At 41.4% G+C, this 23006-nt stretch overlaps 1 protein-coding gene across 2 annotated transcripts in view; it reads right to left on the bottom strand.

Moving 5' to 3' along the window:
• Nucleotides 1-4822: 4822 nt before the first annotated feature.
• Nucleotides 4823-23006, bottom strand: part of EAF1 (ELL associated factor 1) — a 36886-nt gene continuing 18702 nt past the window's right edge. For both annotated transcript variants that reach the window (XM_056520693.1, XM_056520694.1), the window contains exons 4-6: nucleotides 21209-21375; nucleotides 12695-12913; nucleotides 4823-8954 (exon numbers count right to left, since the gene is read on the bottom strand). In XM_056520693.1, coding sequence (XP_056376668.1) covers nucleotides 8908-8954; nucleotides 12695-12913; nucleotides 21209-21375 — 433 coding nt within the window. In that variant the 3' untranslated portion in view covers nucleotides 4823-8907. The remainder of the gene's footprint in view (nucleotides 8955-12694; nucleotides 12914-21208; nucleotides 21376-23006) is intronic.

Here is a 23006-nt window from a genome sequence, read left to right as displayed (position 1 = left end):
CATAATTCCAAAAGGTATGTTTGGCACAAAAACACAACTGCACATCACTTAAAGAACACCATACCTACAATGAAGCATGGTGGTGGCAGAATCATGCTTTTGGGCTGTTTTTCTTCTGCTGGAACTGGTGCCTTAGTCAGGGTGGAGTAATTATGAACAGGTCTAAACACCAGTTTAGCAATTTCAGCCCAAAACCTTTAGCTGTCCATTAGAAAGTTGACGATGACTCAGCATTGATCAGTGTTATCGCTGCTCTGCTGCTCTGGCCTGCTGAGGCCTCCTGGAGCAGCAGAGGACCGATCGGATGGCGAGGAGGCAGGTGAGGGCCCTCCTGCTGTCCACTCAGCTAATCAGGACATTGCGATTTCACCGCGTTGGTCCTGATCAGCTCTGCTTAGCCAATTGGCACTGTTAACCCAGCATTTAGATGCCGTAATCAACTTTGATCGCGGTGTCTAAAGGGTTAATGCTGGGCGCCGGCCCTATCAGTGATGCCCGGCATTAATTGTGGCTCCTGGCTGCTGATAGCAACCGGGACCCACCAGGTATGAAGCATGTTCAGCTCGTGAGCACGCTTCAAACACCGTTAATGGGACAAGGGCGTACAGGTACACCCTTGCTCCTTAAGCACCAAAGACCAAGGGTGTATCGGTACGCCCTTGGTTCTTAAGGTGTTAAACATGGAAAACATTCTAACATTATTTACTTTTGTCTCATTCTTTAACATCACAAGAACCTGGCATTTTAAAAGGATGTGTACACTTTTTATATCCACTGTATGTAGCATGGACATCGATACCAGCTTAGACAACTTTAACCCCTTAAGGACACATGACGTACTGGAACGTCATGTGTCCACTCCCGATCTATAACGCGGGGCCACGGCGTGGCCCCGCGTCATAGCGGGTCGGGCCCGGCCTCTAACAACGGCCGGGACCCGTGGCTAATAGCGCGCGGCATTGATCGCTGTGCCGCGCGCTATTAACCCTTTAGACGCGGCGTTCAAAGTTGAACGCCGCGTCTAAAGTGAAACCGAAAGCATGCCGGCTAGCTCAGTGGGCTGTTCGGGATAGCCGCGGTGAAATCGCGGCATCCCGAACAGCTGACAGGACAGCGGGAGGGCCCCTACCTGCCTCCTCGCTGTCCGATCGCCGAATGACTGCTCAGTGCCTGAGATCCAGGCATGAGCAGTCATGCGGCAGAATCATCGATCACTGGTTTCTTATGAGAAACCAGTGATCAATGTAAAAGATCAGTGTGTGCAGTGTTATAGGTCCCTATGGGACCTATAACACTGCAAAAAAAAAGTGCAAAAAAAAAGTGAATAAACATCATTTAACCCCTTCCCTATTAAAAGTTTGAATCACCCCCCTTTTCCCATAAAAGAAAAAACACAGTGTAAATAAAAATAAACATAAATGGTATCGCCGCGTGCGGAAATGTCCGAATTATAAAAATATATCGTTAATTAAACCGCACGGTCAATGGCGTGCGCGCAAAAAAATTCCAAAGTCCAAAATAGTGCATTTTTGGTCACTTTCTATATCATGAAAAAATGAATAAAAAGCGATCAATAAGTCCTATCAATGCAAAAATGATACCGTTAAAAACTTCAGATCACGGCGCAAAAAATGAGCCCTCATACCGCCCCATACACGGAAAAATAAAAAAGTTATAGGGGTCAGAAGATGACAATTTTAAACGTATACATTTTTCTGCATGAAGTTATGATTTTTTCCAGAAGTGCGACAAATTCAAACCTGTATAAGTAGGGTATCATTTTAATCGTATGGACCTACAGAATACATATGAGGTGTCATTTTTACCGAAAAATGTACTACGTAGAAACGGAAGCCCCCAAAAGTTACAAAATGGCGTTTTTTTTTTCAATTTTGTCTCACAATGATTTTTTTTCCCGTTTCACCGTAGATTTTTGGGCACAATGACTGACGTCATTACAAAGTAGAATTGGTGGTGCAAAAAATAAGCCATCATATGGATTTTTAGGTGCAAAATTGAAAGAGTTATGATTTTTTAAAGGCAAGGAGCAAAAAACGAAAATGCAAAAACGGAAAAACCCCCGGTCCTTAAGGGGTTAAAACTCTACTGGGCCCAATGTGCTAAAAGAAGCTTGGGAGTCATAGTGAAAGGTCATAATCTCTCTCTCTATCTGTGTGCTTGTTACCTTACACTGGCTTTGAAGAAAGCTGAATTAAATGGAAATGGGCCTAAGGAGTAAAAGGAGATGGCACAATGGGCCAGTCATATGTAACTGCTCAATTATAGAGGGTGGAACAGAGATGTATACGTCTTGAATATTAATTAACATATTTTTAATAAAGAAATGCAGGAGGATCCCAATGTATATCTATTACGCAAAACAAACCCCACACATTGCAAAATAGATTTATAATCATTACAATTATAAGTGTTATGGATGTAAATATTTGCTCAATAAAAAGGTTTCTGGTGAAAGAACACAACTATTAAATAGATAAGTGGAGCTAGATAGGCTGGCTGGATGGGCACCATCTCCTTAAAAGGGGTACTCCGGTGGAAAACTTTATTTTTTTTTAAACAACTAGTGCCAGAAAGCTCAACAGATTTGTAAATTACTTCTATTAAAAAATCTTAATCCTTTCAGTACTTATCAGTTGCTTTATGCTCCACAGGAAGTTTTATTTCTTTCTGGAGTTCTTTTCAGTGTGACCGCAGTGCTCTCTGCTGACTCCTCTGTCCATATCAGGAACTGTCCAGAGCAGGAGGTTTACTATGGGGATTTGCTTCTCCTCTGGACAGCTCCTGACATGGACAGAGGTGTCAGCAGAGAGCACTGTGGTCAGACAGAAAATAATTCCAGAAAGAAATACAACTTCATCTGTAGTTTACCACAGCTGATAAGTACTGGAAGAATTAAGATATTTAAATAGAAGTAATTTAGAAACCTATTTAACTTTCTGGCACCAGTTGATTTAAAAATAAATAAATAAATAAATAAAAAGAAATAGTTTTCCACCGGAGTACCCCTTTAAGTAGAAGTAATCTCTACATCTATACAATTTCCTGCTGGACGGTTGTTGTGTTTTTTTTTATAACCATGTCATAGTGCTGAATGCTATGCTATTCTAGTGGTTAAAGAGCAACAGATGCCTGAAGTGCGGAAAGAGCCTAAGGAAAATCTCTGGCTACCACCATTATAATTTGGGTGATATACATAAAGATTTGAGGTCCTAGACTCCAGCCAATGTAATTTTAATATATTTCTAAAATCTCCAGTAGCTAAAATAAGCCAAGGCATTTTCTGTAACCTCTAAGAGTCCAATGATATGTAGTGATATACCTTACCTTTAGTTCACTCGCTGCAGATTTTGACTTTCTTATTAAAGTTTACAAAATAATCTGAATATTTCCTATTATATCCTTTATCCATATGGTGTTCTCCTATTTTGTGTACCCTTTGATTATATCAAATGCTGCTAGAAAATGGGCTCTGTAAATGCAGATGGACCATCATGGTATGGTCACTAGTTAAGAGTACTTTTGAGAGATATATATATATATATATCTCTCAAAAGTACTCTTAACTAGTGACCATACCATGATATATATATATATATATATATATATATATATATATATATATATATATATATATATGTTCTCCTGGCTGTATTATCTGCTCTTGCTGCTCTGGTGGGTCTCCTGCTGCAGTTCCTGTTCTGTCCACTAGGGTCCACACACAAGCACTGGCTGAATCTTATAGAGTTGAACAACAAGAAAAAAAACATGGTCTCAAATGGCAGAGAATACTCAACCCCAAATGCAGTTGTGCATTTATGCAGGCGGAGCAGATCCTGCGCTTGTGGTCCGTTGCAAAGAGCATTCCCCAGCATAAAATGCATACAATGGGGGATGCCTGCAGCAGACTACGAGTGTCACAATGGCATCCTACACCCGATGAAAAGTGTGGATGTGTAACATATAGAATAATACATACATTTTGGTGCACCACTGTGGTAGCTGTAGACAGTAACATATAACTAACCCTCAAAATGATGTTAAAATTGAGACATTAGCCAGTCTAATGTCTCAATTTTAACATCATTTTGAGGGTTAGTCATATGTTACCGTCTACATCTACCACAGTAGTGCACCTAAATTTATGTATGAATCTTATAGAGGCAGTGTGCTTTCACTATTGGATCCTCCTCCAATATCAGACAGGAACTTCCTATATAATTCTACCACACCTGCAGTTCCTGGCCTCAGCATGGTTGCATTGTGGTTGTATTTCCTGTATTGTTAAGGTCCCTGAACCCTGTCTTATGTTCCTGATCCTGTCTGTCTGCTGTACATGTGTTTCAGTCTGCTGTGTTCCAGTGTTTCTGTCTGCTGCACCTGTGGCCATCTTGGCTAGCTGTGCTCACAGCTTCTGCTACAAACACCTGTTCAGCTCTGCTGCGTCTGAGGCTATCTATAGTGTCAGTTTGCCCCATTCTGCCTGCCTGGCCGGCTGCTACTTGTGGCACAGTGGGTCCATACCTGTGGGGCTTTACACATGTGAACTGAACACGTGCTGCCGAATTTCCACTTACATTATAGTAGATCAGTGGAGACAACCTGTGATTAGCTCATCATTGGTGGACAAAAGCTTGTGAAAAACACACTGCCTGTTTAAGTGATCACCATGAAATAATCTTTACAGCAGGGACCAGGCACAGTATGAAACACCAAATATTAAAATCCCTATTCGTTCTTATTCTTAATGTACATAGAATAATTAAAATAGATTGAAAATAGAGAAAGTAAAATTAAAAAAACAATCTTCTTTATCAGGCATATAAAATGCACTTTAATTATGTTGATCTCACATACTTGCATATAAGCAATATAGTAACGCTAAAAATAAATAGTAAAATATATGTTATGTATACAGGTAAAATAAAGGATACAGGATTTACTGTATTTTACACATTAACAAAATTCTCTATATAAAATATATTTCCATGTTCTAAAAAAATAAAATAGGGAACTTAAAAGGGAATTTCCCTTAATGAACATATAATTTGATATGTCATAAATGTCTGATTATAAGGGTCAAACCTGAGGTGTCCAACCCCCCTATTTCAGAAGGCTTGCTATCTAAGCGTCTGTAATCTCTTTATTTTCTGTATCTCAAAAAGAGTGCAAGAATTGTCTCATTGACAATGGTAACAGGCACTGTTTCAGGATAAGCGGGGGTGTCAAAGGTCAGACCCTACAGACATTTCTAACACATGTGACATAAAAATTAATTAAGGGAATGCCTTTATTTTAAAGAAATACATCAATCAGCATAGTACCAGTTCACTTCATTCAATCCCATTATATGGAAAATGTTCACGATGAAAAGTTCTGCAACTGTGTTATCCATATATTTCCATGATCTCGGTTTAAGGGCTCATTCACACATTCAGTAAGGAGATAGTGCTGTGATGTCCGCAGTGCTTGCACGACAGGCCAGAGATGATCAGCGGCTGTGCCGGATAGACGGCTGTGGAAGCAGGAGATTTAAAATGCCAATTTCTGTCAGTGCCGAGGGCTCAGGGCTGTGATGGGATAGGTATTCCATGCCTGCGGGGGTGGGGCAAACTCCCACAGCAATGTATGACAGTGCCAAAGACAAGCAGTAGCTCAAGGTGACAGGGAGCTGCAGAGTGAGCTTGCCAGCAACCCCACAGCGCTTTCTAACAGTGCCCTGGGTTTAGGACTGTGATGGAGCGGTGGACTTGCTTTAATTCTGTCCCAGATTCTGAACATGTTTAATCTTTCGCAGGAATCCAATTCCTCATCGGACATTCTGCAATGGAACTTCCAATGTGTGAACTGCCCAGCTTAACTCCCCTGAAATTAATGGGAGGCTGCTGCACCGGGAATCTACACAGAATTTCTAGTATGAACGGGAGAGGTCTAAAGTATCCTCTACGAGCTGAACACCCAGGAAACCAGGCTGATCCATTTGACCTACTCTGGCACATTGCCACAAACTACCACATATTGCAGAACTTTACATGACCACACCAGATCTCTCTCCATTATCATACCTTCTCTTTACTTTCAATACACTCATGCAGCTACCCATCAAAAGCAAAAAGTGCCTAGAAGAAAGCATACAGGAGCATATTCTACTAGAAAAAAATCTGGGGCCATCACAGAGTGGCTTGTGAATGGAGAAAGTCCAATGTTCAATTCATTAAATGTAGTTTGGATGACATGAATAATATATTCTTAGCCTCACATTATCATACTTGACTCACAATGTTTTACATTGTAACTGATGTGCACGTAAGCTATTGTTAACACCATACATGTCATATGTTTTTCATGCTGAACAGGAAATCTGCAGCATAAGGTAAAGCATCCTTTCATGCACATGGCTCCATTCCAAGCCTCTGATGTTATGAGGATGAGAAATGTAACTGGAAGGTTACTACAAAGACTTAAGAGTTCATAAAGAAAAATCCTGGTCATATGCCCTATTAGTGCATACGCCCGCCATAGAGGGGAGTCCCACACAAGAGTATCTTAGCTGACATCACCCATTTAAGGTCATTGGGGGGTATTTATCAATTTTGTCTGTTGACAGTTTCTTTTTACCCTTTTTTTTTTCACTTTGGTTTTCGTGGACATGCACCACATTTATCATTTGGTGCAAGTTGTTAGTAACTTACCACCACAGAGGACAGCGTATTTTACCCTGTAGAGCAGTCATTTCGGAGTCCCTCCTGCAGTATATCAGCAAGCGACATGAGTTATTTTCTTTTGTGGGGTTTACAGCCACCATGTGAAATGGATTTTATTTTCAACTTGGGTAGTTTTTGTTTTTTTGTTACTTTAGTGCAGTGGTCTTCAACCTGCGGACCTCCAGATGTTGCAAAACTACAATTCCCAGCATGCCCGGACAGCCGTTGGCTGTCCGGGCATGCTGGGAGTTGTAGTTTTGCAACATCTGGAGGTCCGCAGGTTGGAGACCACTGCTTTAGTGCTTACCTTTCCTGAACCTGTGAGGCCATGTCCAATGCTGGCTCAACGGAGGGTGAAGGTCCCTCAGAGACAACTATGTCGCAGAATAGTATTGCGCAGCCCTGGAGGCGTCGCTGCTTTCACAAAAAAAAAAATTTTAATGTATTTTTACACCTTTACATTTTCTGACATTGCTAGGTGTGTTTTCCATGTGCAAAATTTCTTCGCGGGGATTTGCGCCAAAAAAGCAGGATTTGCGCCAAAATTGCACCAAAGATCGATTGGCACAAATGATGAATTATTGACTAAAGTTAAAATCACACATAGGACCGTGTGATTTTGAGAAAGTTGTAAAAATGATAGTGGAGAAGATGCGCCAAACTTTGGCGCAAAAAGACACTGCGCCAAAGTATTGCGCCAAAGTTACGTGAAAAAAACCACATAAATCCTTTGATAAATACCCCCCTATAGCCCTGTTAGGTTAGTGTTCCCTAAGCAGTGGCTTTTCAGCTGTTGTGGCACTACAACTCCTATCATGGAGAGCCGCCGATAAGGGAACACTGTTATAAGTGAAACCCTTTTTACCAAATCGGCAGGTTTTATATAGATTGAAGCCTCAGAATGCTAGTCCACCGCTTGACTTGGATGTGGGAATATATGACATTGTCCCATATGAAAACTTGTGACAGCATCTGAAAAGAACAAAACCTTAGTAAAAAGGTACTGCTTCCTTAACTACTGATTTATCACATGTACCACAACATGAAAAATCCTAGTATATTTAAAAAGGAGATTCACTTTGTCAATGCATATATACATAGACGGAGCTAAAACAACTTTACCATACATGAATAAATATTAAACCCTAGTTTTATCCTTATATATAAGAATATGATGGAAAGAGGAGGAGGATTTTACCCACTGTTTAAAGACTGATGTCAATGGTCTCCAAAGAATCTAAGGGTTCATCAACTTTCTGTTGTTACCATAACAAGTGATGATACGCTAACATTAAAGAGGTACTCGGCCCCTAGACATCTGCCTCTGGGCTGCGGCACCCCAGACATCCAGTGCACAGAGTGAACTTCGCTCCATGCCAGATGACGTCACACCCCGCTCGTGATGTCACGGTCAAGCCCCCTTAATGCAAGTCTATGGGAGAGGGCGTGACTGCGTCACGCCCCCTCCCGTAGACTTGCATTGAGGGGGCTTGACCGTAACGGGGTTCCCCAGAGTCACGCCCCCTTCCATAGACTTGCAGTGAGCTAGCATGGCCGTGACGTCACAAGCCTTTGGCACTGCACCCGACGTCGGGTGCAGCAGGGACCCCAGCGATCAGACATCTTATCTGATATCCTTTGGATAGGGGATAAGATGTCTAGGGCGGAATACCCCTTTAAAGAGGTTTTCTAGCAAAAAAAATAAAAAATAAGATATTGATGGCTTATCCACAGAACAGGCAATGACTAGTCAATTAGCAGGATGATGACAACTGCCACTGCTGCGAATAAGCTGTTCGGCACTCTCACTACACTGAGAACAGAGCTGGAAAAAGTTGGATGCAATAACCCAGTGCCGTTGTTACACAGAGTATAGAGCCATGCGCTTCTGGCTCCGTTCTCAGTGTAGTGAGGGCACCGAACAGCTGATCAGTGGGGGTGACAGGTGCCGACTCCCCAACGATCAACTATTGATAGCCATGAGTAGTTTCTTCCAGGAAAACCCCTTTAACATAAGTCTAATGCACAGAGGATTCAAGTGTCCACAAACATGCATATATATGTGTTTGTGAAAGTCTAACTATTGCAGTATATTATTGTACTATTGTGGGGCTTGAGTATTTGGGGGCATCAGTGCTTCTATGTACACAATCAAATAAAATATATACAAGAGAAAGATTTCTTCTTAGTCATCGCTGTCACTTCCCGATTCACTTAGCTGTAAGTCATGTCCTATTTAATAAAAAGAAAAACGAAAATTGCATTAGGTGGGAGATACATACCGCAGGTGGGAAACATATAGGGGGACTTTATTATTTATAATAATATATAAGTTTTTGTGTAACAAAGTGGCAAAGCTCATTTGTACAAATTTTTGCAATTTACTTAAAGGGTAGCTCCCACCATCACTTTTTTTTCTTCTGTCCCTGCCTATTACCCATCTATCCCTAACCCCCTCCCTGCCTTCAATTTTTTTTTTTACATATTAAAAATGCTTTTTTGTCTGCCTGGTAGCGTGCTCACTACCAGGCAGACTTCCCCAGCAGGCACCACGTCACTGATGCCTGCTGGGGCCGAAACTTACGCCCGTAGTTCACCTATACAGGGTGCCTCCAGCTGTTTCCACACTGCAACTCCCAGCTTGCCCTGACATCTATTGGCTGTCAGGGCATGCTGGGAGTTGTAGTGGGGAAACAACTAGAGGCATCCTGTATAGGTAAACACCGGAGCACATACCGCTCCCCGCCGCGCAGCCCGCAACCCCCCCCGTCGCGCTGCTCAACTCACTCCCCCTTAGTTAACCAAGAGTACCCCCTCCCCGCCGCGCAGCCCGCAACCCCCCCGGCCCCGCCGCTTCGCTCAACCCACTCCCCCTCAGTTCACCTATTCAGTGTCCCTCCAGCTGTATAGGTGAACTGTATAGGTGAACAGTATACATAATACATGTATACATAATACAGTGAACATAATACTTTACCTTGTCCCCGAGCCTGCGCGCGTCCTCTTCCTTCAAAGCGCTCGCCCCCACCTGTCTGATTGACAGGCGGGAGTGAGCACAGCAGTGATTGAATTTCGACTCGTTGGCAGGCTTCAACGAGTCGGAATTCATTAGTGACGTCTCTGCTGAATGCATTCGGCCACTAGGAGGGCGACCCCTAGTGGCCGAATTTAAAAGTGATTTTAAACTGTTTTAAAATCACTTTTTTTAATTAAACTATATTGGAGATATGTTGTAGTACTTAAGAGGTTTAAGGTTTAACTTAATTTAAGAGGTTTAAAGGGGTACTCCGTTGGAAAACTTTTTTTTTTTCAAATGAACTGGTGCCAGAAAGATAAACAGATTTGTAAATGACTTCTATTTAAAAATCTTAATCCTTTCAGTACTTATCGGAAATTCTTTTCTTTTTGAATTTCTTTTTTGTCTTGTCCATAGTGCTCTCTGCTGACACTTCTGTCCGTGTCAGGAACTGTCCAGAGCAGCATAGGTTTGCTAGGGGGATTTTCTCCTGCTCTGGACAGTTCCTGATACGGGCATCAGGTGTCAGCAAAGAGCACTGTAGGAAGACAAAAAAGAAATTCAAAACGAAAATAATTTCCTCTGTAGCATACAGAAGCTAATAAATACTGGAAGGATTAAGATTTTTTAATAGAAGTCATTTACAAATCTGTTTAACCTTCTGGCACCAGTTGATTTTTAGAAAAAAAGTTTCCACCGGAGAACCCCTTTAAGCCCTCGCCTCCATAGTTCACACCAGTAACTGGCGTGAACTGTATTGGAAATCTACTCTGGCGTTTTACAGTTAAACACGAATCCTCTAAAGGATGGGAAAGGGGTATCAAATAATCTGAAACAACTACCAAACCCTGCTGCAAAAGCCCAGGATATAAAGACTTGTCTCTTACTTTGCAAATCTAAAATGGTATGGTAACCCCTATTAAAATGACAGACTCTCACAGTGTATAATAATGTAGTCAGTTAATAATTAGAGGTTAGTAAGGTAATCCAACACATATCACAAGCTATCTAGTACTAGTGAACAAAGGCTTCAGCCCTCCATCACATGTTCACTGGGAGATGCTCTATGTGTAAAATCTTTAACCAATGCCTCCCCACCATACTAGTAGGGGTCACCATACCAGTTTTGTTTTTAAGGTGTACATCTTTAAAAGTCTTGTGCCTTTTGATAAATTCTGTGCATCTAATGCCAGAGAACCTTTACTTCAGACCAGTGTATGAGTTGCCGATCTTAATATATTCTCCCATTCATACACGGTCTTAATAAACATTTACGATAGCTAAAAAACAGGACACATTTATGGCACTCACTCAATATTAAAGGAGATATGCAGCATAAAAATTTTTGTCTCCCTGTGCCCAGGCTGCAATAACAAATAAAACAAACTTTAAACTCCCCTTCCTTCGTTCCCCCGTTGCTCCGGTATCGGGTCCGTTCCTCCGGTGCTGCAGGTCTATGGGCTTGGAAAGTCACGGAGCCGTCAGCATATCGCCGGCCGCAGCGATGTCCCGGCCGGGCTCCTTTACATGACAGTTTGCCCAGCCTATCACCGGACGAGGCAGAACATCACTGCGGCCGGCGATACGCTGACGGCTCCGTGACGTTCCAAGCCCATAGACCTGCGGCACCGGAGGAACGGGATCCGTTAAAGTTTGTTTTATTTGTTATTGCAGCCCGGGCATTGGGAGATAAAAAAATGTTTATGCTGCATATGTCCTTTAAAGTGATTTTCCTATGTGTCGGTAGGATATACTAGAATCCTGACGGAACACCTTTCATCTCAGCTTGCAGTCGCACTCTAATTAAATCAATAACATTTAGTCTAGGGCTAGACATTGGCTTACTGCTGCATCAAATTGCGCATCACAAGTTACAAGTAAGCTGCTCCTATTTCTAACCAAAAATGAAATACCAAGACAGACATTTAATGGAAAACACATATCACTCACATTGACTTCACTGGGAGTGTGTTAGATGCCTTAAAGGGGTAACCGGTGGAAAACTTTTTTTATTTATTAATTTTTTTCAAATCTACTGGTGCCAGAAAGTTAAATGGGCACTCTCATTAAAACAAATTTTTGCTATTGTACTCCTTATGGTAAATACGAAATATTTCTAATATACTTTGTTTAAAAAAAATTACATTTTCTATGTTTTATTTGTGCTTAAAAAAGAGCAAGTTTTCCCCCCACCTTTTACGCAAACTTTGGACCGAAGTCCAAACACAGGAAGTGCAGCCTGGAGTGCTGAGGGGTGTGTGTCCAACCAACAGCATATGGCAGTTAAGTGTGAGAGGAGCTATGATTGGATGAGGCTGGACACCCCCCCCTCAGCACTCCAGGCTGCACTTTCTGTGTTTGGACTTTGGTCCAAAGTCTGTGTATAAGATGGGGGGGGGGGGGGGAATGTGCTCTGGAGCTTTTTTAAGCACAAAGAAAACATAGAAAACTTTTTTTTAAACAAGGTATATTAGAAATATTTTTTATTTACAATAAGCAATAGCAAAAATTTGTTTTAATGAGAGTTACCCTTTAAACAGATTTGTAAATTACTGTATACTTTAGAGAAAGTTGTGTAGCTCTTTTGAGTCTGACCACAGTGCTGTCTGCTGACACCTCAAGCACAATGAACAACAAGTTTTGTGATGTAAACATAATGCTCTCTTTGGGGGAGATTTATCAAAACCTGTGCAGAGGAAGAGTGGTGCAGTTGCCCATAGCAACCAATCAGATTGCTTCTTTCATTTTCCACAGGCCTCTAAAGAGGCCTGTGGAAAATGATAGAAGCAATCTGATTGGTTGCTACGGGCAACTGCACCACTCTTCCTCTGCACAGGTTTTGATAAATCTCCCCCTTTATGTATATATTTCTACATATCATTTTTACTTTCCAGACACATAGTAAATGTAATGTGACTGTGATTTCACTGAGAGAACAGCAGGGGGCTCCACTTACTAAGTGTGTTCATCAGTTGAGTACTTCCTTGGGGTCTGTTGGTGCCGTTGGAGATGGGCGCTCTGTTGCTGTACTGCTGTGAGGGCGATGTGTGTGTGTCATCTTCTCCACCGCTGCTGGAGCTGTCATCATCGCTCCCCGAGGAGCTTGCTGATTCAGAGGAGCTGCTGCCGCTGCTACTGCTCATCTGCTCGATGATCTCCACCTCCGCCCTCAGCTCTATTGTGAGGAGAAAATTGTTCATCAATGATACTCATGCACACCTGAAATGCACATGTATAAAGACATATACATCTATAGTGTTTCAAAAATGATGGCACACAAGTAAATCCCCATAGGTAACGTAACATCAGTAGTAAATGGCCAGTGACAATGAAAATTAAAAGCACAACTGGCTTAGTTACCCTTCGCAACCAATCACATAACAGCATTTATTTTTAAGAGACAAATTTGAATTGTTCTTTCAAAGCTTTTTGTATATTGGAATTTTTAAGAAAGGGGTCTGCTGACACACAGAGAAATCTGGTCAATGTAATCTTCCAAAGCAAACTGAGATCCGGCACAGTCCAAGCTGTATAAGCCACTACGATACTTCTGTGCTCGCAGGTTCAGCATGAGCCATACGCGCGGTATATAGCCTCTATGGGGGAGATTTATCAAAACCTGTCCAGAGGGAAAGTTGCCGAGTTGCTCATAGCAACCAATCAGATCGCTTCTTTCATTTTGCAGAGGCCTTGTTAAAAATGAAAGAAGCAATCTGATTGGTTGCTATAGGCTACTGGACAACTTTTCCTCTGGACAGGTTTTGATAAATCTCCCTCTATGTGTGTAGGTAGTGGTGCTCACGAGCAAATCACAGTTTCAGCATAAACCCTCGGTAAGAAAACGGGGCAGGAGCACTCACCTCATACACACTTGCTTGAACAGAAGAGCTTCTCTATTGAGCTGGCAGGTAAGCATAGAGCAGGGAGGTAGATAGATGGAACATACACGGTGGGCGACAGTCCGTATTGCACTCTTCTGGCCTGACGAAGCGCGAAGAGCGCGATACGGACTGTCACCCACCGGCTGAACCCACCCGTGTATGTTCTATCTATCTACCTCCCTGCACTATGCTTACCTGCCAGCTCAATGACGCTCTTCTATTCAAGCAAGTGTGTAAGAGGTGAGTGCTCCGGCACGGTTTTCTTACCGAGAGTTAAAATCTGGTAAATGTGCTCCGCATAGAGACAGTGTTTCATGTTGGCTGAAGCCATATGAAACTTGGTGTTTATTTCATGGGAAAAGTTCGGGCTGCTCAAAGAGTTCACAAGATACAGCAGGTTGATGCACCTCCACATATTCAATTGGATGTTTGCCGATACCTGAAAAAAAACTCTTCCAGAATTTTGGATCGGCCGCACCAAAAAACAATGACTCATCAAAGTTGCGCAGCCCTTCCCGATCATCAGCTGCAACTTTTTTCTGTGGGGCTACATCAAAAACTCAGTGTATACGCCCCCCCGCCCCCCCCCCCCACACACACACACAAAGCCACAGGATCTGAATAACATTAGACAACGCATCACTGAACCAGTTCATGTTTGAGGATAAGCTGGCATGCGTCTGGACTGAACTGGACTACAGTCTAGACCAGTGTTTCCCAACCAGGGTGTCTCCAGCTGTTGCAAAACTATAACTCCTAGCATGCCCGGACAGCCTTCGGCTGTCGGGGCATGCTGGAAGTTGTAGTTTTGCAACAGCTGGAGGCACCCTGGTTGGGAGACACTGGACTCTAGACATCTGCTGTGCCACCAAAGGAAATCACTTTAAACATGTTTGTAGTGTATAGATATAACTAAGGCCCCTTTCACACTACAGGTATCATCCTGCCTTTTTACTGCCGTTATTTTACAATAACGGATGGAAAAAAAAAAGGATGCAATAACTGGTAATAACGGATGATAACTGATGACCATCATCCGATATCTTTAATGGTTTTTTTTCTTAAAAAACCTGATGTTGTTCATGCGTTATCATCCGTTATTACCAGTTAAATCAGATTTTTTTTTAATCAGGTTTTTAACCCTTTTTTGCAAAGCTGTACTGAGCATGCTCAGTACAAAAAATGGATGTTAAAAAACCTGACAATAACTGATGATAACGGATGTTTTTTTTTTTTTTTAACATAGACTTCAATGTAAAATTTTAACGTCCGTTTTTTCACTATTTTTTTTGCCGCACCAAAAATTTGTGCATGCACCGTCTTTTGTGCTGGCAAAAATAACTGACATTAGAAATAATGGACATGCCTGATGCAAAAGGATGTTAAAAAAAATCCCATTGACATGAATGGGATTTTTTGCCGGCCGTTTTCAGGACTTTTTGCCGGGAGTAATAATGGATGATACCTGTAGGGTGAAAGAAGCCTTAAATAGATAATGTATAGTGTATAATTTAGCACCATCCATTTTAAATCCTCCTGTATATGCAGAGGTTAAAGAGGTACTACCGTGGAAAACTTTTTTTATTAATCAACTGGTGCCAGAAAGTTAAACAGATTTGTAAATTACTTCTATTAAAAAAATTCTTAATCCTTCCAGTACTTTTTAGGGGCTGTATACTACAGAGGAAATGTTTATCTTTTTGGATTTCTCTTATGTCACGACCACAGTGCTCTCTGCTGACCTCTGCTGTCCATTTTAGGAACTGTCCAGAGCAGCATATGTTTGCTATGAGGATTTTCTCCTACTTTGGACAGTTCCTAAAATGAACAGCAGAGGTCAGCAGAGAGCACTGTGGTCGTGACATAAGAGAAATCCAAAAAGATAAACATTTCCTCTGTAGTATACAGCCCCTAAAAAGTACTGGAAGGATTAAGAGTTTTTAATAGAAGTAATTTACAAATCTGTTTAACTTTCTGGCACCAGTTGATAAAAAAAAAAAAAAAAAAAAGTTTTCCATGGTAGTACCCCTTTAAGTGTAAAGCAAAATACAAAGATGTAGAAAAAGCAATAATAATAAAAAACAAACCCTCATTCCAAGCAGCTGTAAACGAAAACAAGTAAAAGCGGTGGTATATTGAAAGGAATGACATGAGTTAACCCTGTATCATGTTCATTTAATAGAGATCCAGCTGCGTCCTTATCATAATTTCACTGTGCAAACATCTGCTCCCAGCCATGGGGAATAACAAGTCTCAAACAGTTTAACCCCATCCGGTCGCGGTGCGGCGGGTCGGGGGGGGGGGGGGGGGGGTTGGGGGCGGTCGATCGCGGTGCGGTGGGGGCATTATCGGTTCATCAGCAAGGTGATTGCCAATACCGATAATGCCCAAAATCGTGATTATCGGCCGATAATATCAGCCAAACCGTTAATCGGTCGATCCCTAATTTTGGGGCCTCTTGCTGCATATGGGCCTGGTCAAAAAAACGTTATCAGCTTTAAGGGAAGACTCAGCTTCTGGCAATACATCCCTACCAAGCGAGCGCGATATGGTGTGAAGATGTATAAACTTTGAGAGAGTAGCTCAGGGTACACTTGCAAGTTTATGGTGTATGAGGGACGAGATTCGGTGTATGAGGGACGAGATTCCCGTATTGAACCCCCAGAATGTCCCCCACTCTGGGTGTTAGCGGGAAAATAGTTTGGGGCCCTATTGAATCTATTGCTAGATAAAGGTTACCACTTTTACGTGGATAACTTTTATACTAGTATCCCTCTCTTCACATCCCACGCCGCGAGATCCACGCTCACTTGTGAGAAAGTCCGGAAGAATCAAAGAGGCCTTCCTTCCTATCCCCTCCAAATTCCAATCCCCCGGGGTGAGTCCCATGCCTTTTCCCATGAAAACATGTTGCTGGTCCGGTATAAGGACAAAAGGCAGACTTATGCTGTCCACAATTCATGGGAAAATCCCTGTCCCTGTGAGAGGTACAAAGGACCAGTCCTCAAGCCTGATTGTATTCTGGACTACAATCAGTATATGGGGGAAGTTGATCTTTCTGATCAAGTCCTCAAGCCATATAATGCCATGCGCAAAACATGGGCATGGTACAAAAAAGTTGCGGTCTACATGGTACAGGTTGCCATGTATAACTCTTTTGTACTGTCCCAGCGCGTGGCAACACAGGGACATTCCTGCAGTTTCAAGAGGAAGTTCTAAAGGCCCTCATCTTTGGAACTGTGGGCCCCTGAATCGTCCCCGGCCAACACTTTCCGGATGAGGTCCCCCACACTGGAAAGCAGAGCACTTTACATCCACATATGGGGTATTTTCTCTCTCAGGTGAAATTGAACTACAAATTTTAGGGTCCATTTTCTCCTATTACACCATGTGAAAATGAAAAATTTGGATTAACAACATCATTTTAGTGTTAAAAATCAAATTTTTCACTTTTACGGCCCACTGTTCAAAAAACCTGTGAGGTGTAAGTACTCACTGTAACCCTTGTTACGTTTCTGGAAGGGTGTAGTTTCCAAAATGGTGTCACATGTGGGGGGTTTCTGCTGTTCTGGCACCATGGGAGGTTTCTAAATGCACATGGCCCCCAACTTCAATTTCAGCAAAATTCTCTCTCGAAAAGTCCAATAGCGCTCCTTCTGTTCTGAGACCTGTAGTGCGCCAGCAGAGCACTTTATGTCCACATATGGGGCGTTTTCCTAATCGGGAGAAATTGGGCTTTAAATTTTGGGGTCCATTTTCTCCTATTACCCCTTATGAAAAAGAAAAATTTAGGGTAACACCATCATTTTAGTGCTAAAAATAAAATTTTCCATTTTCACGTCCAACTTCAATGCAAAGTCGTCAAACACCCGTGAGGTGTTAAGGCTCACTTTTTTTTGCTGTTCTGGCACCATAGGGGCTTCCTAAATGCAACATGCCCCCCAAAAACCATTTCAGCATAATTCTCTTTCAAAAAGCCAAAATTTTGCTCCTTGTCTTCTGAGCATTGTAGTGTGCCAGCAGAGCACTTAATATCCACATATGGGGCATTTTCTTAATCAGGAGAAATTGGGCTTTAAATTTATTTTTGGGTCCATTTTCTCCTATTACCCCTTGTGAAAAAGAAAAATTTGAGGTAACACCATCATTTTAGTGTTAAAAATCAAATTTTCCATTTTCACATCCAACTTCAACGCAAAGTCGGCAAACACCTATGAGGTGTTAAGGCTCAATATACCCCTTGTTACGTTCCTTAAGGGGTGTAGTTTCCAAAATAGTATGCCATGTGGGGGTCATTTTGCTGTTCTGGCACCATGGGGGCTTCCTAAATGCAAAATGGCCCCCAAAAACCATGACAGCAAAATTATTATTTTTTTTAAATCCCACAGTTGCTCTTTCCCTCTTGAGCGATGTTGTGATCCTGCAGAGCACTTTATGTTAACATATGAGGTATTTCCATACTCAAGAGAAATTGGGCTACAAATTTTGGGGGACTTTTTCTCCTTATATCACTTTTAAAAATGGAAAAACAATGGAGCTAAAATAACATGTTAGTGTAAAAAATGCAGATTTTGATTTTTCTCGTCCACTTTGCTGCTATTCTTGTGAAACACCTAAAGGGTTAAACTTTCTGAATGTCATTTTGAATACTTTGAGGGGTGCAGTTTCTACAATGGGGTCATTTATGGGGTATTTGTCACAGAAAGGCCCCTCAAATCCATTTTAAACTTAACTGGTCCCTGAAAAATTCAGATTTTGAAATTTTCGTGAAAATTGCTGCTGAACTTTGAAGTCTTCTAATGTATTCAAAAAGTTTAAACATGTCAACTTTATGATGCAAACATAAAGTAGGCATATTGTATTTGTGAATCAATATATCATTTATTTGGAATATCCATTTTCCTTACAAGCAGAGAGTTTCAAAGTTCGAAAAATGCTAAATTTTCTAAATTTTCATGACATTTTGGGATTTTTCACAAAGAAAGGATGCAAGTAACGACAAAAATTTACCGCTACGTTAAAGTAGAATATGTCACGAAAAAACTAATCTTGGAATCAGAATGCTTAAAGTGACAGTGGTCAGATTTGCAAAAAAGGGCGGCTTCCTTAAGGTGAAAATGAGCTGCATCCTTAAAGGGGTACTCCGGTGCTTAGACATCTTATCCCCTATCCAAAGGAAAAACGAAAATGCAAAAACGGAAAAAACCTCGGTCCTTAAGGGGTTAAGGACATGCACCATTTACATTTACGGCACAGCTATTAAGTGAGTGCAGCAGCTGCGCTCGCTCCATTGGGGGAAAGTTCTGGCTGATAATGGAAGACATTAGTGATCTTGCTGATGTCCGCCATTAACCCTATAGATGCCATGATTAATGCAGATCATAGTGTCCATTGTGAAAAATTAAAGGTGCCGGTGGGTTTGAGTGGGCTCATTGGACCCCCGCATTGCAATTACAGGGGTCCGGTGAGAGAAAATGGCTGCCGGAGGTCTTTACCAGTCTCCGGCTTGCAGGATGCCCGATGTTTTTGTGCAGCCTGTAGAGTCAGGCTGTACAAAGAGATCGCCTATAGTGCTGATCAATACTATGTTATAACATAATACTGAATAGTACACTGCAATCCAAATGATTGAATATAATTAACCCCTTAAGGACCAAGCCCATTTTCACCTTAAGGACCAGGCCAATTTTATTTCTGCGTTTACATTTTTTCCTCCTCGCCTTCTAAAATTCATAACTCTTTTATTTTTCCATCTACAGACCCATATAAGGGCTTGTTTTTAGTGTGACCAATTGTACTTTGTAATGAAACCTCTGATTTTACCAAATGTACGGCGAACACAAAAAATATATTTTTTTAGGGAGGAAATTTAAATGATAACCACAATTTTGCACATTTTGGAGGGTTTCGTTTTCATACTGTACAATTGACGGTAAAAATGAAATGTGTTATTTATTCTGTGGGTCAATACGATTAAAATGATACCCATGGCTAGATACTTTTATATTTTTGTACCGCTTAAAAAAAAAAATCTAAAACCTTTTGTACAAAATCAGTAATCTAAAATTGCCCTATTTTGACCACCTATAACTTTTTCATTTTTCTGTATATAGGGCAGTATGAGGGCTCATTTTTTGCATCGTCATCTGTACTTTTTATCGATACCACATTTAAATACATAAAACTTTTATATCATTTATTTTTTATAAAATGTGACAAAAAAGCAGCATTTTTGGACTTAAAAAAAATAAAAAATTATGTTTACACTGTTCACCGTACGGGATCATTAACATTATATATTTTGATAGTGCTGACATTTACGCAGGGGCGATACCAAACATGTTTAAAAAAAATAAAAAATGTACGCTTTTTGGGGGTAAAATGTGAAAAACTGACAATTTAAATTTTTATTGAGATTTTTCCCTTTTTTATTCAACTTTTTTTTTTTTTTTTTTTAACACTTTTTATGTCCCCATAGGGGACTATCTATAGCAATAATTTTATTGCTAATAATGTTCACTGATATGCATAGGACATAGCACTGCTCAGTATTATCATCGATCTTCTGCTCTGGTCTGCTCGATCTCAGACCAGAGCAGGAGACGCCAGGAGATGGACGGAGGCAGGTGAGGGGACCTGTGTCCGCCATTACAGATGATCGGATCGCCGTGGCAGCGCTGCGGGCGATCCGATCCTCTATTTCATCATGCGCATTGCCGTACAGATCACGCCATCTGAGGGGTTAATGGCGGACATCCGCGTGATCGCGGATGTCGGCCATTACCGGCGGGTCCACAGCTGCTGATAGCAGCCGGAACCTGCCGTGTATGACACGAGCAGCGATCTGATGCTCGTGGTCATACACAGGACGTAAATGTACGTCCTGGTGCGCAAAGTACTGCCAAACCAGGACGTACATTTATGTCCGTGATCGTTAAGGGGTTAAAAGAGTAAAAAATATTGTAAAAATTTTAAAAAAATATATATAAAAGCCCCCTCACGAATAATCAACCCCTTTTCCCATAAAGGAATTAAAAAAAAAAAAAAAAAACATATTTGGTATCACCGCGTGCGAAAATATTTAGTATTTAAATATTATACTTTTGATCCTGCGTGGTAAACGGCATAAACGTATAAAAATACGTCAGGTTCATGCCGTCACGGCCACGTCCCGCTCGTGATGTCACGGCTACGCCCTCTCAATGCAAGTCTATGGGAAGGGGCATGTCGGCCGTCATGCCCCCTTCCATAGACTTACATTGAGGGGGCGTGGTCATGAGCGGGGCATGGTCGTGACATCACGAACCTCCGGGCGCTTCACCCGAAGCTCTAAACAAACGCCGGGTGCAGCAGGGAGATCATGGGGGGTCCCCGGCAGTGGGACCCCCATGATCAGACATCTTTTTTCACCTTTTCACCTTTTGGATAGGGGATAAGTCTAGGGGCGGAGTACCCCTTTAAGGCGTTAAACACAAAGTTAAAACATAACAAAATATGAAAAATGTGAAATGAATTTTAATGAACATGAAAAATAGTTTGAAATGATTATCAGAGAAAAGAGAGAACAATGCACATGTATGCCCTCCTACCTCTTTTAATGTCATCCAGCTGAGGTTCAGGAGAAGGATGATCCTTCAGGGGTGAAGTCTTAGGTCCTGCAGAAGGTTTTGATGGAGTTTTAAACTGTGAAGGTGGCTGCGAGGATCTGGCAGATTGCTGCTCTATCCGAGCTTGAATCTTGCTGCTGCCCTCAGCCCTAAAAAGGATGAATAACAATTGTAAAATTCTGCTTTTACCTATAAATTCCTGATAAGTGCATTGAAAAATGACTGCAATTTACCAGTGCTTTTTCTTATTAATTTTTTCATGCATGTAAAAAGAAAATGCAAAAGAAAACAAACAAACAAAACAGCTGCATGTGAACCAAGCTTTTTCTCCTGCAGCAATGTCCAAAGTGCCAAACTCAGAAGGGTTGTTATCATACAGTGTGATAGCTGGGGCCCCTGTTCTTCTTTACTGCAGTCATGCAGAAACTAAATGGAGTCAAGCATGCGCTCAAAAGACATTTAATGGAGCAATAGCTTCACCTCCATGCCATTCAAAAAGGTTAAAATGTATCACTTAGGGGAGCATCTACCACCATTGTGCCTGGCAAAAGCATAAAAAATGTGCAATATTTATGCCCAATAATTTATCTACATAAATCGAGTCTACCCATACACTAGCAGGGGATTAATTTAGACTGGAGTGCGAGATGCCGATCCGGATAAATCCCCCTTTAGTATTATATAATACAACCAACTACAGTGCACAGTTATTATTATAACTTTTTGGAATGGTTTAAAAGTAAATAGTGTAGTCCATGGAAGAAAAGAAAAACACCCAATACTTTTACTGTATTTCATCTAAATAGGTCCAGAAGTCTTTATAGCAATTGGAACTCTAGTTTTCTGATGCTAAGAGTCAAACGCCCTACTTTTCTCTACACCAATACAGTAAGTAACATGGTAGACTTCTGTTTGCCTTCAGCTTTCTCTATAGGGGACTTACAGGGTTGTAAGGGATTTCTACAGCTTCTAGTAATGATAAATTCATGTGCAGGGAGCTCCTCTAGTGGTGGCAGAAATTATTTTTATATTTAACGTCATATTTTCTTCTGGGAGTGGCTCTGAGGAAGGTTTACAAGGAAACCCCTCCTAAGTGCGCCCACATGTGATGTAGATTGATGTTAACTACCTTACATTTGTTAAGCACACTATAAGAAATTAAGGTTGTTCTGTGATTGGTTACTATGGACAATGATGTTTTCATAAGCTTTTTTTCCTATTTATTCTCTCCTATACAAAACTCATTGAGAAGATGGCATCTTGTGGAAATGTCACAACCTGGTTGGACCGCTTTTAGCCTTCAGGACTTGCATCATTTTTTGTGGCATACTTTTTACAAGGTGCTGGGAACATTACTCAGAGATTTTGGTCCATATGGACATGATGGTATCTCGTAGTTGTTGCAGATGTGTCGGCTGAACATCCACGATGCTTATTTTTCGTTCCACCACATCTGAAAGGTTCTCTATGGGAGTGAGATCTGGTGACTGTGGAGGCCATTGGAGTACAGTGAACTCATTGTCATGTATGAGATGATGTGTACATTGTGATCATAAAGGGATGGACATGGTCAGCAACAATACTCAGGTAGGCCGTCACATTTAAATGATGCTCAATTGGTACTAAGGAGCCTAAAGTGTGCAGAGATAATGTCTCCCACTATTATACCACCAAAACTAGCCTGAACCATTGATACCAGGTGGGATGGATCCATGCTTTCATGTTGTTTACTCTAAATTCTGACCCTGACATCTGAAAGTCGCAGCTGGAATGCAATTTT

The sequence above is a fragment of the Hyla sarda genome, chromosome 5, assembly GCF_029499605.1.
Source record: "Hyla sarda isolate aHylSar1 chromosome 5, aHylSar1.hap1, whole genome shotgun sequence".
Taxonomy (NCBI): domain Eukaryota; kingdom Metazoa; phylum Chordata; class Amphibia; order Anura; family Hylidae; genus Hyla; species Hyla sarda.
The sequence above is the reverse complement of the archived record's forward strand: the minus strand, read 5'-3'. Positions and strand labels throughout refer to the sequence as shown.